The 14,555-nt window shown below is 41.7% G+C and overlaps 11 protein-coding genes across 11 annotated transcripts; 6 read left to right on the top strand and 5 right to left on the bottom strand.

The window, feature by feature from the left end:
- Positions 1–11: 11 nt before the first annotated feature.
- On the bottom strand, positions 12–1,169 carry SFA1 (bifunctional alcohol dehydrogenase/S-(hydroxymethyl)glutathione dehydrogenase; the record flags this gene model as incomplete). The annotated part of the gene is made up of 1 exon (XM_003680250.1): positions 12–1,169. One exon carries the CDS (start codon positions 1,167–1,169, stop codon positions 12–14), a length of 1,158 nt encoding a protein of 385 aa, XP_003680298.1.
- A 211-nt stretch (positions 1,170–1,380) lies between these two features.
- COQ9 (ubiquinone biosynthesis protein COQ9) lies at positions 1,381–2,163 on the top strand (the record flags this gene model as incomplete). The annotated part of the gene is made up of 1 exon (XM_003680249.1): positions 1,381–2,163. One exon carries the CDS (start codon positions 1,381–1,383, stop codon positions 2,161–2,163), a length of 783 nt encoding a protein of 260 aa, XP_003680297.1.
- Positions 2,164–2,223: 60 nt separating this feature from the next.
- YKE2 (tubulin-binding prefolding complex subunit YKE2) lies at positions 2,224–2,547 on the bottom strand (the record flags this gene model as incomplete). Its single annotated transcript, XM_003680248.1, has 1 exon — positions 2,224–2,547. One exon carries the CDS (start codon positions 2,545–2,547, stop codon positions 2,224–2,226), a length of 324 nt encoding a protein of 107 aa, XP_003680296.1.
- A 139-nt stretch (positions 2,548–2,686) lies between these two features.
- Positions 2,687–3,566, top strand: PBA1 (Pba1p; the record flags this gene model as incomplete). Its single annotated transcript, XM_003680247.1, has 2 exons — positions 2,687–2,692; positions 2,751–3,566. The coding sequence occupies 2 exons, from the start codon at positions 2,687–2,689 to the stop codon at positions 3,564–3,566; spliced, it is 822 nt and encodes a 273-aa protein (XP_003680295.1).
- A 51-nt stretch (positions 3,567–3,617) lies between these two features.
- Positions 3,618–5,150, bottom strand: NOP56 (snoRNP complex protein NOP56; the record flags this gene model as incomplete). Its single annotated transcript, XM_003680246.1, has 1 exon — positions 3,618–5,150. One exon carries the CDS (start codon positions 5,148–5,150, stop codon positions 3,618–3,620), a length of 1,533 nt encoding a protein of 510 aa, XP_003680294.1.
- A 647-nt stretch (positions 5,151–5,797) lies between these two features.
- UGX2 (Ugx2p) lies at positions 5,798–6,358 on the top strand (the record flags this gene model as incomplete). The annotated part of the gene is made up of 1 exon (XM_003680245.1): positions 5,798–6,358. The coding sequence occupies one exon, from the start codon at positions 5,798–5,800 to the stop codon at positions 6,356–6,358; it is 561 nt and encodes a 186-aa protein (XP_003680293.1).
- A 73-nt stretch (positions 6,359–6,431) lies between these two features.
- PWP1 (rRNA-processing protein PWP1) lies at positions 6,432–8,123 on the bottom strand (the record flags this gene model as incomplete). Its single annotated transcript, XM_003680244.1, has 1 exon — positions 6,432–8,123. The coding sequence occupies one exon, from the start codon at positions 8,121–8,123 to the stop codon at positions 6,432–6,434; it is 1,692 nt and encodes a 563-aa protein (XP_003680292.1).
- Positions 8,124–8,356: 233 nt separating this feature from the next.
- NMT1 (glycylpeptide N-tetradecanoyltransferase NMT1) lies at positions 8,357–9,721 on the top strand (the record flags this gene model as incomplete). The annotated part of the gene is made up of 1 exon (XM_003680243.1): positions 8,357–9,721. The coding sequence occupies one exon, from the start codon at positions 8,357–8,359 to the stop codon at positions 9,719–9,721; it is 1,365 nt and encodes a 454-aa protein (XP_003680291.1).
- A 188-nt stretch (positions 9,722–9,909) lies between these two features.
- NCW2 (Ncw2p) lies at positions 9,910–10,521 on the top strand (the record flags this gene model as incomplete). Its single annotated transcript, XM_003680242.1, has 1 exon — positions 9,910–10,521. One exon carries the CDS (start codon positions 9,910–9,912, stop codon positions 10,519–10,521), a length of 612 nt encoding a protein of 203 aa, XP_003680290.1.
- A 127-nt stretch (positions 10,522–10,648) lies between these two features.
- UPS1 (Ups1p) lies at positions 10,649–11,179 on the top strand (the record flags this gene model as incomplete). Its single annotated transcript, XM_003680241.1, has 1 exon — positions 10,649–11,179. One exon carries the CDS (start codon positions 10,649–10,651, stop codon positions 11,177–11,179), a length of 531 nt encoding a protein of 176 aa, XP_003680289.1.
- Positions 11,180–11,253: 74 nt separating this feature from the next.
- Positions 11,254–12,876, bottom strand: UGA3 (Uga3p; the record flags this gene model as incomplete). Its single annotated transcript, XM_003680240.1, has 1 exon — positions 11,254–12,876. The coding sequence occupies one exon, from the start codon at positions 12,874–12,876 to the stop codon at positions 11,254–11,256; it is 1,623 nt and encodes a 540-aa protein (XP_003680288.1).
- Positions 12,877–14,555: the final 1,679 nt, after the last annotated feature.

Here is a 14,555-nt window from a genome sequence, read left to right as displayed (position 1 = left end):
AGATATATTGATCATTTTTTCAAGTCAAGCACTGTTCTCAAACAGTCACCAGCATGCAAGTCTTCAAAGGCTTTGTTGATCTCAGTGAATGGCCTCTCATTTGTGATAAATTCGTCAACCTTCAAAGTACCTTTCTTGTAGTCTTCGATTAAACCACCCATCTCGGATCTACCTTTAATTCCACCGAACGCAGAACCCTTCCATACTCTACCTGTCACGAGTTGGAATGGTCTAGTAGAAATTTCTTCCTCAGCGGCAGCAACACCAATGATGACAGAAGTACCCCAACCTTTGTGGCATGCTTCAAGTGCATCTCTCATAACCTTTGTGTTACCAGTGCAGTCGAAAGTGTAATCAAGTCCACCGTCAGTCATTTCGATCAATTTCTCAACGATAGTTTGACCATCTTTTAAGTCACTCTTAGGGTTGATAAAGTCAGTGGCACCAAACTCGTTACCGTATTTTCTCTTTTGATCATTGATATCAACGAGGATAATTCTGGAAGCACCCCTGACCTTGGCACCTTGAATTACTGAGAGACCTACAGTACCAGCACCGAAAACTGCGACAGTGTCACCCTTTTGAACATTGGCAGTCTTGGTTGCTGCACCATAACCTGTGGTAACACCACAACCCAGTAGACAAATACTCTCCAATGGTGCAGAAGGGTCCACTGCAACAACAGAAACATCAGCTACAACAGTGTATTGTGAGAATGTCGAGCAACCCATAAAGTGCTTTAATTCTTCCCCCTTTTGGTTCTTGAACCTTGAAGTTCCATCAGGCATGACACCTTTCCCCTGGGTGGCTCTCACTGAACTGCAGAGGTTGGTCTTTCCCGATTTACAGAATTTACATTTCTGGCATTCTGCAGTGTATAGGGCAATGACGTGGTCCCCTGGTTTGACATTGGTGACACCTTCACCGACAGATTCCACTATTCCTGCACCTTCATGTCCTAAGATAGAGGGAAAGGCACCTTCAGGGTCAACGCCAGATAAAGTATAAGCATCCGTATGGCACACAGCTGTGTATTCAATCTTGATACGTACTTCATGTGCTCTTGGTGCCTCGACTGTGATTTCTTCAACAGTCAAGGGTTTGCCAGCTTCATAAGCAACAGCAGCTACACAGGTAATCGATTTCCCCTCAGTCGCAGCACCAGACATCTTGATTTGATCTTGTAATGAACTTAAGGTTCTAACTATCAATAGAGTGGTTCAATAAACCCCTGTTCTTCGAGTTTTTACAGTGGTAACAAAGTCCTTTTAAGGATTGAAATTTCTTGACACATTTTTTATATTACAAGACAACTGTTGAGGTCAACTGAATACAACCCAACAACCTTTCTGCTAGACTGTTGAAATCAGGACATTGGTCATGATTAGCAAGCGTTTGATAGCTGGTAGTCGAATTTTCGCCCGTGGTTACAGGCCAGCTGGCTTCGAATATATCAATCCAATAAATTCCCGGGGTCCTTTAAAATATGGCAAGGATTCACCTCAATACAAAGTTCTTTCGCACACCTTGGCGAAATCAGTACCAATGTATGGATTCAATGAAAGAGCCATCGTCAATTCCTTGAATGAACTAGGTTATCCCTCAACAATGTTAAGCGTCATCGGTTCTTCGAATGGTCCTTCCTTCTTCCACTCATCCCCAGCTCTGATGGAATTACTCAAGTTCCATTTGGTAGATAAGAGACTAAATTTGACTGAGAATATCTCACTTGAGACCCCCGTGGATCAATTGCCCTCGTTAGAACACCTAGTGATCAAGAGGCTCGAGATGAATGTTCCAGTTGCCAAACATTTATCCCAGTTGTTGTCCCAATTGTCAATTCCCGGACCATTTTTAGTGGACTATTCGATGCCAGAGCTGCACAGGTTATCCGATGACATGATTTATTTTTCTACTGAGAAGGATCACAATGATTTTGCCTGGTATTCCAAGAGATTGGCTGTTAGTTGTGCCTACGTCAGTAGCGAACTGTTTATGGCACAAGATAGATCTCCTGACTATAAAGAAACTTTTGAATTTGCCAGAGAAAAGTTACATCGTGTATCTACGTTGGGTGAGTACTACAACAACACCGAAGAGTTCGCATGGTATACCCTCTTAAGCACTATAAACTTGGTCAAATCTCAACTAGCTAGAGGATGAACGGGTTATATTACAGATATAGGTCTATAAGCGTAGGATTGCATATATGATGTTGGTAAACTATTGAGCACCGCGAAGTTTGATCAATTCGGCTCTTAGTTTCTCTTGTTCCTGTTGCTTAGCCTTTAGATTGTTTTCACAACGACCAATCTCAGTCTGTATAAACTCTAGTCTTTTTGCAACATTCGAATTAGCTTCAGATTGTTCCACTGGTAATAAGACGTTACCAGTCAGCTTGTACACTTGGGTGTCCTCCTTCAGTTCACTAAACTCTTCACTAACAATTTTATTTTCTTGCAATTGAGTTTCCAGTTTCTGTCTAGCAATCACTAACACTTCTAGTTCACTTTGTAGAGCCTGGTAGGCGGCAGCAAGATCAGACATATCCGTTGTAGTAGTAGTCAATGTCAAATTCTTGATCACTCTTTAAAATCGGTGAAATTTCTGAAGGGCAGCGCGCCTTACTATTAAAGAACTTCACCATGTCAAAAGAATAACTGACTTAGCCGACCGACGATCAACTATGCTAGTATGGTAATTTACTATTAATTCAAGAATGCTTTCGTTATACTAACATTAGGCGCTAGTTCAAACAATGGAATGAAATTGCAGAGCCAAGACATCAACTGGACTCACCAGTTATTATAGCCAATGAAGGTACTTTACAAACGTCAGTTTTGCCACAGGTGACTCTACCACCCATTGATCTGCAAAATTTCAGCAGAGTTATTCTTACAAGTGCCATAATGAATCCTTTATTTCCGGAGAAGTTGCTGAAGTCAACTATTTTAGGTGATTTGAAAGTTATATTAGATCTCTCAAGTGGCAAAATGGCATTAGACCATCCAATGCACTCGTGGAACTTTGATGAAAACTTTCCTAATGAAGTAGATCCTGCATATGTTGTGGAAGAGAGAAGTAAGACGTTTGAGCTCTGCGCACCAATAGTGTCATTCGGTAGGACGTTATTGATCAGCGTTAAAGAAAACTTCTTGAAAACTTCACCAATTTTTCTAAACCAGATAGCCAAGTCAGTTGTATGCAAGTTGGCCCAGGGCGCTTTTGAAGGTGAAGTTGTGGTTCTTGGTACATCTGATCAGATCACAGAGTTGAAACCTGTAAGTGATAAGGAGACTACGTTAAACCCACCTGAATTCGTTACGAGCTTTGTCGGCGCTGTTATAACGCAGCTGATTGAAAAGTCTTTACCTTTCCAGGGACTAATCGCGCCCAGTGAAGGACCAGTTGGCTTTGAAAAGTTGAATCTTGTTACGATGGAAGAGCTAATCACACTTTGTCATCAATGGGTTGATTCGAACAAGGAAATATATAGGAACGAATGCTATCGTCGCTGGAGATTGGATGGTGCCGCATTAGGTGCTCAATCAGGTCTTTATATATGACGATTCACGAGTAACGATTACTAAATATACAGTACATGATATCTAAAGAGATTAATCCTTCTTCTTCTTGTCTTTCTTCTCCTTCTTCTCCTTCTTCTCCTTCTTCTCTTTCTTCTCCTTCTTCTCCTTCTTCTCCTTCTTTTCTTTCTTCTCCTTCTTCTCCTTCTTTTCTTTCTTTACCTTCTTGTTCTCTTGTTCCTCTTCATCTTCAGATTCATCCTTAGATCTCTTCTTAGATTTCTTCTCTTCGACCTTTGGTTCTTCTTCTGGTTTACCCTCGTTATATAGATCCATAGCTTCCTTGATAGCCAATTCGTTCTTCAAAGTTGGTTGACCAGTGCTGTAAAATTCCAGTCTTTGTTCAACTTGCTTTCTCAACACAGTACCAAACACATTTGTTGGTTCGTCAGAGTAATTATCAATTCTGGAAGCCATAGAACATTTGTTAGCCAAGTATCTCGAAATTCTACCCTTGTTCTTAGTGGCAGCCTTAGCGATAAAACCACTGTGATAAATCAAACCGTATTTTGGAGTGTTACCTTTAGTCTTAAGAGCTCTGAACAAAGCTTTTTCAGCACCTAGAATTTGAACAGTGGAGGCAGCTTGCTTCGATAAGTTGGTCAAAGAACCAGCATGCGAGATCAATCTGGCACCGATCACTTCTCCGATCAATTCAGACAAGTTTGGAGCTACAGTGTGCATCTTTTCACACAGGTATTCGTACAGTTGTCTTCTGTAATCAGCCAAAGAAGCAACTCTTTCAGCAAACACACAAACGTTCTCCATATCAGTTTCAGAAAGGTCCTGACCCATAGAGATACGAGCGTTATCAATAACTCTTTGAGCGATAGCGGCATCATCGTTCAAGATAGCTGCCAAATCGTGTAAGGACTCATCATTCAAAGAAGCCTTGTCCTTAACAAACAAGACCAATTGAGCAAATTTGTAGTTGTCTGGAACCAGCTTGGCTAGTTCCGGGAAATGCCAACCGTACCATTCCTTAACTCTCATGGCAAAAGTGTTGATATCCTTATCCAACTGATCCAACAAGGCAATCGCTTGAATAATATGGTTGTCATTCTTCTGCACAGAGAACTTAACCTTAGCTCTGGAGTAAGCATGACCTAGACCCAATTGAGCTCTTTCCAAATCGCCAGATTGCAAACCTTTGAACAATTTCTCACCGTGCAATCTAACACCACGGATCAAATCCTGCGCCAATTCATTGGAAACAGAATCCACATATGGAAATTCTTCTTTGATTGAAGGACCCAAATTTCTATCAGAGATACCTAGAGTAACGGTCTCCTTCTTGGAACCCTTAGGCAAGTTCAAATCCAAGATAGCTTTCAAACTCTCGGAAACCAAACCTTCAGAGATATCATTTGCATTCTCCAAAGCTTCTGCAGCACCTTTAAAAGGGGCGAAAGAGACCAGTTCAACAAGCTTAGTAAAAGAACCAAAATCGTTGATTTGCTCCTGAACTTCACCTAGACGAGAACCGATATTGTCCTGTTGTAGTTTGACTTTGAAAATGGCATAACCGGTGGGCTCTTCAAAGAGCAGGTACTGAATGGGGGCCATGGCTCGGTGTGATCAATGTCGAGAGACAAACAAGAGAGTAAGAGCCTGTTAAACCTACAATTGAAGTAAACACTCTAGTAGTACAAATCGCTATAGCCAATACTATGAGAAGGCATCTCATCGCTCATCGCTCGAGGTGAAAGAAAATTTTGAAAATTTTTCAATGAGTCGCTCTGGACGAAATCTCACAAAAAAGAAATTTATATCGAATTCCGAAAAGGGAAATGAATTTCTAGAAGCTGAGCGGATATAATTTCTTGAAAGCGGAGTTAAAGTCACCAAGCGGAAATAAAATTCATGGTTTTTATTTCCGCTTCTTGTCATTTGACCGTGTGGCACTATCATTAACATTTGAGAGGACTCTTTCTGATATCAGTAACTATAAACCACAAAGGAAGTAATCACAACGACAGACTTACCAAGAATAAAGGAGCATTTCTTTAGTTTGAAATCTTCTCGTAGATGGTAATTGATATCATCATAGTAATTGAAAGACTCCCCAGCCCTGGTAAGGTATCTTGTGCTCTCACGTGACTCGCGGAGTTGTATCCTTCCCCTGCTTATCTCTTCATGTAGATCAAGAATACATCTAAACCTTATAGCACACCTCGATAAACTCCCCATATTGTAATCCACTGGACTTCAAAATGAGCCGGTGTTTTCTCTCAAAGCTTATGCGAGAGAGTGAAACCTGCATGGTTTATTCTGGTGCTTACCATTCTAATTTGCCAAATACCAATAATTTCTCAATAGCTTCTTCACAATCGCAAGGTTTTACTTGGAATCAGGATCTTTTCGCTTCTCAGTACCAGCAAATGTGTAAGGTTGTTTATGATGGACATGAAGATACACTTGAAGAACTCATAGAGACTATCAAAGAGAAATATAAGCTCTTAGGGTCACATTGTGCAGAGGATGATGATAAAATGGTGTACGAGGATGATGATGAAGCTCTTACTGACTGTGAAAATGATGAATTTAATCATGGTCGAACATTGAGATTCTTCCGCCGTTCCAATAGTGGTTACTCGTTGCGTCCTAGAATCTCTGAAGAGTTCAATCGACCAAGAAGGATATCTGAGCGAAGCATAAGCTTTGTATCGGACTCAAAAAATGGTAATTATAATAGAAGTGATATCGCAGTGATCGATGTGGAGGCAGATACACCGGAGAATAATCATTTGAAATGGCTCATTTCACCTTCCTGACAGGTTCAGACCCTTCCTCTTTTTTTATATATATATATGGTACATATTTGGTCTAATGGTTCAAGGTTTTTCCCTAATTCATGCTCTCCCAGTCATCCCCGTCATCTTTCTCCTCATCGGGATCATCATCACGTTGGTCATCCACCGTTATCATAGTCTCTGGGTTATCATTCTTGGTGTATTTTCTAGCGATTCTAGAGCTCTTACCCAATTGATTAGCCTCGCCACGGGCTCTTTGTTGCAATGCACCCAATTCATTTGAAAACATTCTACGAACGGTTCTGTTGGTGAATACATCCCATAGTTTCAAACCCTTGTTGACACCTCCAACAACCATATTACCGGCAACTTCTATATCGGCAGCATAAGACACTGACAATACATTCCCCACGTCGAAATCACGCGAGAGAACCATACTGGGGCCCTTGTTGGATTCGTTGGTCAATGGAAACTTCCAAAGCTTGACGGTCTTCTCACCCATGGCACCAGTACTCATCAAACCTGGAATATATCTGTTGGCACATAGCGAAGAGATTCCGGCATCGTGAGCTTTCAATGTCCACACAGGTTTGGAGTTTTCATTGTTTCTTATGTCGAATGAGTAAATGTTACCAGAATCGGTACCACACAGCATGATGTTTTCATCAGCAAAAGTAACGGTTTCTACGTCTTCACCCGGTACAACGGACCAATACTTGGACATCTTTGTCTCATCTGGAATTCTAACATCGGACAGAGCAATTCTGGAGTCGTAACCACCTGTCAACAACACAGAACCATTGGTAGTATGCCATTCCGACGACGAAACGTTTTTGCCGCTATGGATCGAAGCCATCGAACGTGCAGCTGTAGCGCTATTCAAGTCCCATAGTTTAACAGTATGATCTGCAGACGTAGAGGCTAGCACACTACGGAACTGCTTGTTGTGTGTTAAGGACAGCACAGCGTCTGTGTGGTGAGTCGTTATATGCTTCTTACCACCCTTGGATTTCTTCTTCTTCTTTGTTGGTGCAGTTTGATCCTCTGGTTCACCAAGGATCACATCTGGGAAGGCCTTCTCGACGCAATTCAAGTTCCAAATCTCGATCTGTGGGTCAAATGAACCAATAGCTGCGAAATTTGCTGGATCTTCAGAGTTTGATCCTGGTTTGTAGTTCAACCATTCCACACATAGTGGGAATGCAGGCAACATCAAATCGTGATGCACATACAACGCACTATCACGCACTAGACCACGTTTCACGTCAGGGTCCGCTTCATCGCCTTGCTCTACTGGAATACTGTTATCATGGAACCCAGCACCATCATCATAGACATAAACGTCCAAATACGAAACATCATCTTCCGTTCTCGTAGCTAGAATCATATTATCTGTTGGGTACACTTGCAATTCCTGTCTATCCTCTGCAGTTTCCTCTTGGGTAGGCAACGAAATATAAGGATCCTTCCCGTCCTCGCCTTCATGAAAAGTAACATCTTCATTCGAAAGACCTGGGAACATTGATACTTCTGCACCACCTTCCTGCTCATCGGCATCATAATTCTCCAAATCATATTCTTTCAGATCATCATCCAAAGCCAATTCATCGTTCAATTTATCAGTATTGACTTCCTCTTCCTCAGCTTCTTGCAAATCTGCACGGGCATCTTCCAAGTTCAACTGAGCCAGCTGGTTAATTCTCTCCATCTCTTCATCATCCAACTCGTATTTCTCAGGAAACTCAGAGGCAAACCCTCTAGGGACCCATGTCGTAGCAGAAATCATCTCACGAAAGCGCAATTGAAATCACAATGCTCAACTTTAAAATCAAAAGCTCATCTCATCTCTTCAGCTCATCGCTTTATTAACTAAAAGTTCCAAAAATTTTTCAGCGTCGTCCATGGGCAAACAACACGTAGCCAATGATGGCTTCAAAGGTAGATCATCTAAAAGACAAAGCTATTCAACCGGTTCAAGAAGTCATTGATCAATTGATTTAGTAGCTTTGGAGTTGTAGGATGTCTGCTGAGCAGAATCAGAAACTAGCTGAGCTTTTGGAGCTCCTGAAACTTAACAATGGGGACATTTCTAAGTTGACCCAGGAACAGAGGAAGGAAATGAAGGATTACAAGTTTTGGAAAACCCAACCGGTAACGAGGCTTGATGAATCTGTCGATAAGGAGGGCCCCATTGATAGGAAGAAAACTCCGGAGGAAATTTCTGAGTTGCCATTGCCATTGTTAGGCGATTTTGAATGGTGTACTGTGGACGTAACGGATCAAAATCAATTGGAAGATGTGTTTCTGTTGCTGAATGAAAACTACGTCGAAGATCGTGATTCTACGTTTAGATTCAAGTATACTCGTGAATTCTTCAATTGGTCCTTGAGATCTCCAGGCTGGAAGAAGGACTGGCACGTTGGTGTGCGAGTGCGTTCTAGTAAGAAACTCGTAGCTTTTATTTCAGCCATACCTGTTGACCTGAAGGTCAGGGAGAACACTGTACGCAGTGTTGAGATCAATTTTCTGTGCGTTCATAAGCAATTGAGGGGCAAGAGATTGACTCCTGTACTTATCAAGGAGATAACTAGACGTGTCAACAGGTGCGATATATGGTATGCGTTGTACACTTCGGGTACAGTGCTACCATCTCCAGTGAGTGTTTGTAGGTATACACACCGCCCTTTGAACTGGGGTAAACTACATGAGGTTGGCTTCACTCATATGCCAAGCCATGCCACTCGGATGCAGATGAATGCTAAGTATGCTTTGCCTGAGAAGACGAATACTGACGGCCTAAGACCAATGGAGGAAAAGGATCTTGCTCAAGCGCATCAGTTGCTTGAAGCATACCAGGCAAGGTTTGACCTCGTACAGACGTTTACTAAGGAAGAGTTCAAACACTGGTTTCTGGGGAACGATGAAGGGACAGAGAACACTGAGAAAGTTATTTTCTCCTATGTTGTCGAGAAAGATGGGAAGATTACTGATTTCTTCTCTTTCTACTCGTTGCCATTCACTATCTTAAACAATTCCGTTCATAAAGAACTGGGTATTGGATATCTTTTCTACTACGCATCCGATGCGGACCTTGAGTACAGTGATAGATTCAGCAAAGAGGCTACAGAGACTTTGAAAAAGAGGTTGTGTTCACTGATGAACGATGCGTGTATCCTGGCTCGTGATGCCAAGATGGACGTTTTTAACGCATTAACGTCACAGGATAACACTCTGTTCCTAGATCCATTGAAATTTGGACCTGGCGATGGGTTCTTGAATTTTTACCTATTCAACTACAGAGCTTTCCCGATCACTGGTGGCATTAAAGAGGACAAGACTTATGATACCCAAAAGCGTAGTAACGTTGGTGTCGTAATGTTATAGAGACTTTTATATTTTAACTTGTATTTTTCGCTTTGCAAGATGGCTGCGCTAAACATAAATTAATACAAAATTGATCAACTCAGCATTAATTTACGGTAATTAGATTTACGGTTTATATAGAGGTAGGCCATGTAGATCAAGATTCAGACGCCATGTAGATCATATATTCAATCAGATCGACAATCCAAATGAAGATCTTTAGGCAGATATTATTCTCAACACTGTTAACATTCACCACTGCTACGAATTTTGGAATGCTGGGACAAAATCCACAAAACTCTGATGATAGCACATCGGCAAGTGCTAGCACTAAGGAGAAATCATCGACCAGTATCGATCCAACTACGACCGAGCACACCTCCTCCGTTGAAAAGTCAATCAGCCCAGAAACCACCCCAGAAACCACCCCAGATTCAACTACGATGGAAAAGACTATTACTTATGCAGACGATCCACTCACAACGATAGTAACCACCGATGAAATGGGCAGAACAACGACGAAGCCAGTATGGTGGCTCCCCAGCACGACTGCAATCTCATCAGAAAGTGCTTCTGCGTCCGAATCTGAATCTGGATCCAGCAAGATTGTAACTACAGTTCCGAAAACTATTGAATCAACTGTCAGTGGCAAACTCACCACAATTACAACACAACAAGTTTTAACCACATTGGCCAGTCATCAATCTGTCAGTACTTCTTCAAATTCGACAGTTTCCATTCATTCCAACGCTGGTAAGAATCTAGTTGTCAACTGCGGGCTGGCAGGTTCGTTAGCGATGGCAATCGTTCATCTTCTATAGGTTTTCATGCATCGGTTTTCATAGTTAGGAGTTTTTCAGTTTAATAAAATTAAAGATTATATCGCGCGAGTCTAACGAAGAAAGCATACTGAACTCAACTTCAAAGTCATCAAGAAACACGATTGCGATGGTCCTGTGGCATAAAAATACTCACGTCTTTGACAACGATTTTGCCACAGTATCGTTGGCTTTCTTCAACAGATATCCGAACCCTTATGCCAGTCATGTACTATCGATAGATACGCTTTCGAGAGAAACAGATTCAAACGGGCATTTGCACACTACTAGATTAATAAAGAAGTCAGGTAAACTACCACGATGGTCAAAGACTTTTTTGGGGAAGATTACGGACTCATGGATCATCGAACGTTCGGTAGTGGACCCTTCCCGGGCTGTGATGAAAACCTATACAAAAAATTTGGATCATACAAGAATTATTCAAGTGGAGGAATATACTACGTATCATCGTGAGGAGAATAGCTCGAAGACTTTTGTTACCAGTGAAGTGAAATTTTCAAGTGGGTTCCAATTGGGTGTAAAGAATAAAATCGAGGACTGGTCTCGCTCAAAGTTTGATGAAAATATCAAGAAGAGTAGGCTCGGCATGGCTTTTGTCATGCAGCAATTGCAAAATAGAGGTGAGTTTTTGTCTTCTTGAAGTCGTTTGTAAATAAATGTTTATGCCTGTATATAACCACGATGTTCTAAATGACTGTTAATGTTACAAATACATTAAATTATATGACATATTGAGACCTTAGGCAAACTTATATCCCAACCCATTTCGTCCACTATATCGTACCAATCCTTGTTGGTTAAATCGAACATGAACTCCGAGTTATCCGAGCTGTGGCTGGATACACTGTCACTTCTTAAATCAGAGACATCGACGTTTTCATGATTCCAAACTTTCCTCATGATTATTCTTGCCCTCTGGAAATTGTAGCACTTGTATCTTTTCATTATGTTGTTGAACCTCCACTCCACCAAGTCTCTCTGTTCTTTATCCATGCAGTTTATGCCACATATGAACATAGGAAAACACAGTGACCCCTCGAGCTTAGTTCCCAGAACAAGATCCAGCCTGTCTGAAAGCAGCGTCCACAGGTACTGGATCTCTAAGCAGTATTTGGAATATTTGAGACAGGTTGTCTTCAAATGTATCAATGCGGCGGTTTGCATAAGACGGAACAGGTGAAGACACAGATCATTGTCGCTGGATGTTTCTCGATAAGCTTTCAAATCTGTAACATTCGGTACTGCTTGATGCAGTTTCATTTCTAGATCGTGAGCTGCTTCCATATATTCTCTGAATTGCGGGTGGTCCTTGTTGAAGGGCAATGAGCTTTGTTTCATCTTTCTCATCAAGTTCGTGATATCTCCCAAATAGAGCAGAATCGGGCGGTTGATTCCGTGTAGAGGGTCCAAGTGTAGTGTCTCAGTGGACACGGATGGAGTTTCCTGTTCCTGTTGGTACAACACTTTTCTGTACTGTTCAGTCGCGAAGAAAGTGCCCTGAGAGCACATTATATCATGGTAGATGAAATTTGCAAGCAGCCAATATCGAGTCCTGGAATCAAGGTGAGGCATTGTAGATTGCGAGCTGCGTAAGGACAAAAGCTTGGAGATGTCACTGCCAACATTCTTCTCTATGAGCCCAGCTCCAAACTTGAGTAGAATTTTCCACTTCTTGACATCACCTTGGCAAATCTCTGCAGCACAGAGAACCAATACTTGCGCTAGCGTCCACAGGAATGTTTCACTGTTCGTTTCTTCGGACCGCAACCTTTCCAAGGATTTCAATGTGTATTTGTTAGCGAGCTCAAGGTAGCTACTATCCCGTTGCTGCTCAGCACCTTCGCCATTCTCAGTAGTGATCGAAAGGTGATGAGCAGACCAAGCCATTATTCCGTTTAAGATTCCGGCATGCTGATGTGCCATTGGTAAAAACACCTGCAAATAGTAATTCTGCCGCGTAGGTGCTATTGAAATGATCTGCGCGAGATGAGTACGGTAGTAACTGTATAGATGAACCCCAACGGGATCCAGTTGACTCATAAGAGGGTCCGCTAACGGTTGTGATAGATACGGATCTTCGCCAAGCGAGACAATTTCACCATCAAGAGCCACTTCATCCTCATCAACCCTCCTATGGTTCTTCTTACCAAGCAATTCCTGTTCCACTTGTGCCTTGTACCTCGAGAGAACCTGTCGATTGCTGGTCTTGGGTAAATATACGCAGGTAAACCCCAGTCTATCACAATCGTTGCAAATCGGTCGGTCCTCAGAACACCGCTTCTTGCGCACCTTACAAGTTACGCATCCAGTCCTCGAGTGCTTTCTAGGTCCAGCCATCAGAGCTGTGGTGACTGCTCATCTTAGTCGTTTATCAATGAGGATCTACGTCTTTAAACCATTGACAGCTTTACCCGGCGAAAACTTTATAATAAAGCTATAAACCTTATCAATCACTACAATTAATCACTTAGCTTGTACAATGGCAAATTGTTGGTCATTAAAGGCTTGTTCGTTAGTTTTTATGTCTTACATGTAAAGTCCTCATCAAGGTCGTTATTTCCGTTCTATTGCATTCCGAATGGCTCATTTTTGCAAATAAGGCCTCGATTCCAGACTTCATTGTCCTGGAGTTTGATACACTAGATTGCATTTAATTGAGTACCTTGCCTTGAACTGGGAGTTCTTGGATGCGTAAACTAAGCTCATAATTCTTCCTCAAATCATGTCGAGAAATTTGATGAGATCAGTTGCCGGAATTCAAGCAATATTCACATTCGTCATTTAGCAATAACAACATACATCAGGTCTCTCTCTCTCTCTCTCTTATCTGCTGATCTTAATATGCCAAGAACCTCATTCCATTAGTACTGATCAAGTCCAGTAATGGTTGCCATGCCAACCGGACTACTAAGGAAATGTAGACAATAGCCAATTTTAGAAGATAAAACACTATCATTAATTTAGAATCGAGCTCTAACGAGAAGAATGCTGTTCAGTATAGTGAGCTTTCCACTCGTACCCCAGATAAATATACTACAATCTGTCTAGGAGCTGTTGTCTGTTCAATCGCCCTTTTGGAAAGAAACCGAAATGCAACAAAAATCGTATTTGAATCCATTAAGTTGTATACTATACATCCGCTACAATGTTCGTCGTTCAATCCAGTCCAACGGCTTACTTTTACCAATTCGCGAGATGTTTAAACATGACTCAGTGTATATCCCAACGAACGTATTCAACGAAACTTGAGAAAGAAATCAGGCAGGCGAGACCAAATCATTGTATGACTCCTATTGCTAGCTTTGCACAAATCTACAGTGACTGCTCTACAAATTATTATCAAACTTTGATCTAAACAAGGCTTTATTCTCTTACCAGTTAACTACAACACAATGGTCTGCGTAAATTGAGTAACATCATGAAGTGCCTACAAAAAACTCTCAAGCTTTTTTACTTTCTCAAAGGTAATTTTATTAATTGGCAACCAAGAAGTAACCACTCCAGGCGACGCCAAGCGAAAAAAAATTCATTGGGACAAGAATATAATCATAATCGATGGAGGGTATACCGGAGAACCATGATGGTCGAATCGGCATAAACCATCACGATCATCGAAGATCGAAACCTAAATAAAATTTGCACAATTGCTGTACGATAAATTTACGATTTTTTTTTGTACATCCGATTAAAGACTAAACGACAATTACATTGAACAAATTTTCTCCAACTATAAGACCATTTACGCTTGAGTCACGCAACCCCCAATGTAGCCAGTATGTAACCAGTAGAATCGTCTAACGTAACACCACGACTCGACAATCTGATGGCATGTCGACCTTGATGGTAGCGCCATTCAGCTCTTATCTCGCAATTTTCGCCCGAATCTGTCCGGTAAAGCGCGACCTTCGTCTGATTGGCCGCATCAGGGCCGGATAGCGTTCACGGCTGCAACTACTGCCACTCTCGACTATAAAGAAACCACCGATTCCAGTCTAGCGTAAGAATTTCTCGGTTTT

The sequence above is a fragment of the Torulaspora delbrueckii genome, chromosome 3 (assembly GCF_000243375.1).
Source record: "Torulaspora delbrueckii CBS 1146 chromosome 3, complete genome".
Taxonomy (NCBI): domain Eukaryota; kingdom Fungi; phylum Ascomycota; class Saccharomycetes; order Saccharomycetales; family Saccharomycetaceae; genus Torulaspora; species Torulaspora delbrueckii.
This window is presented reverse-complemented; position numbering and strand designations above follow the sequence as displayed.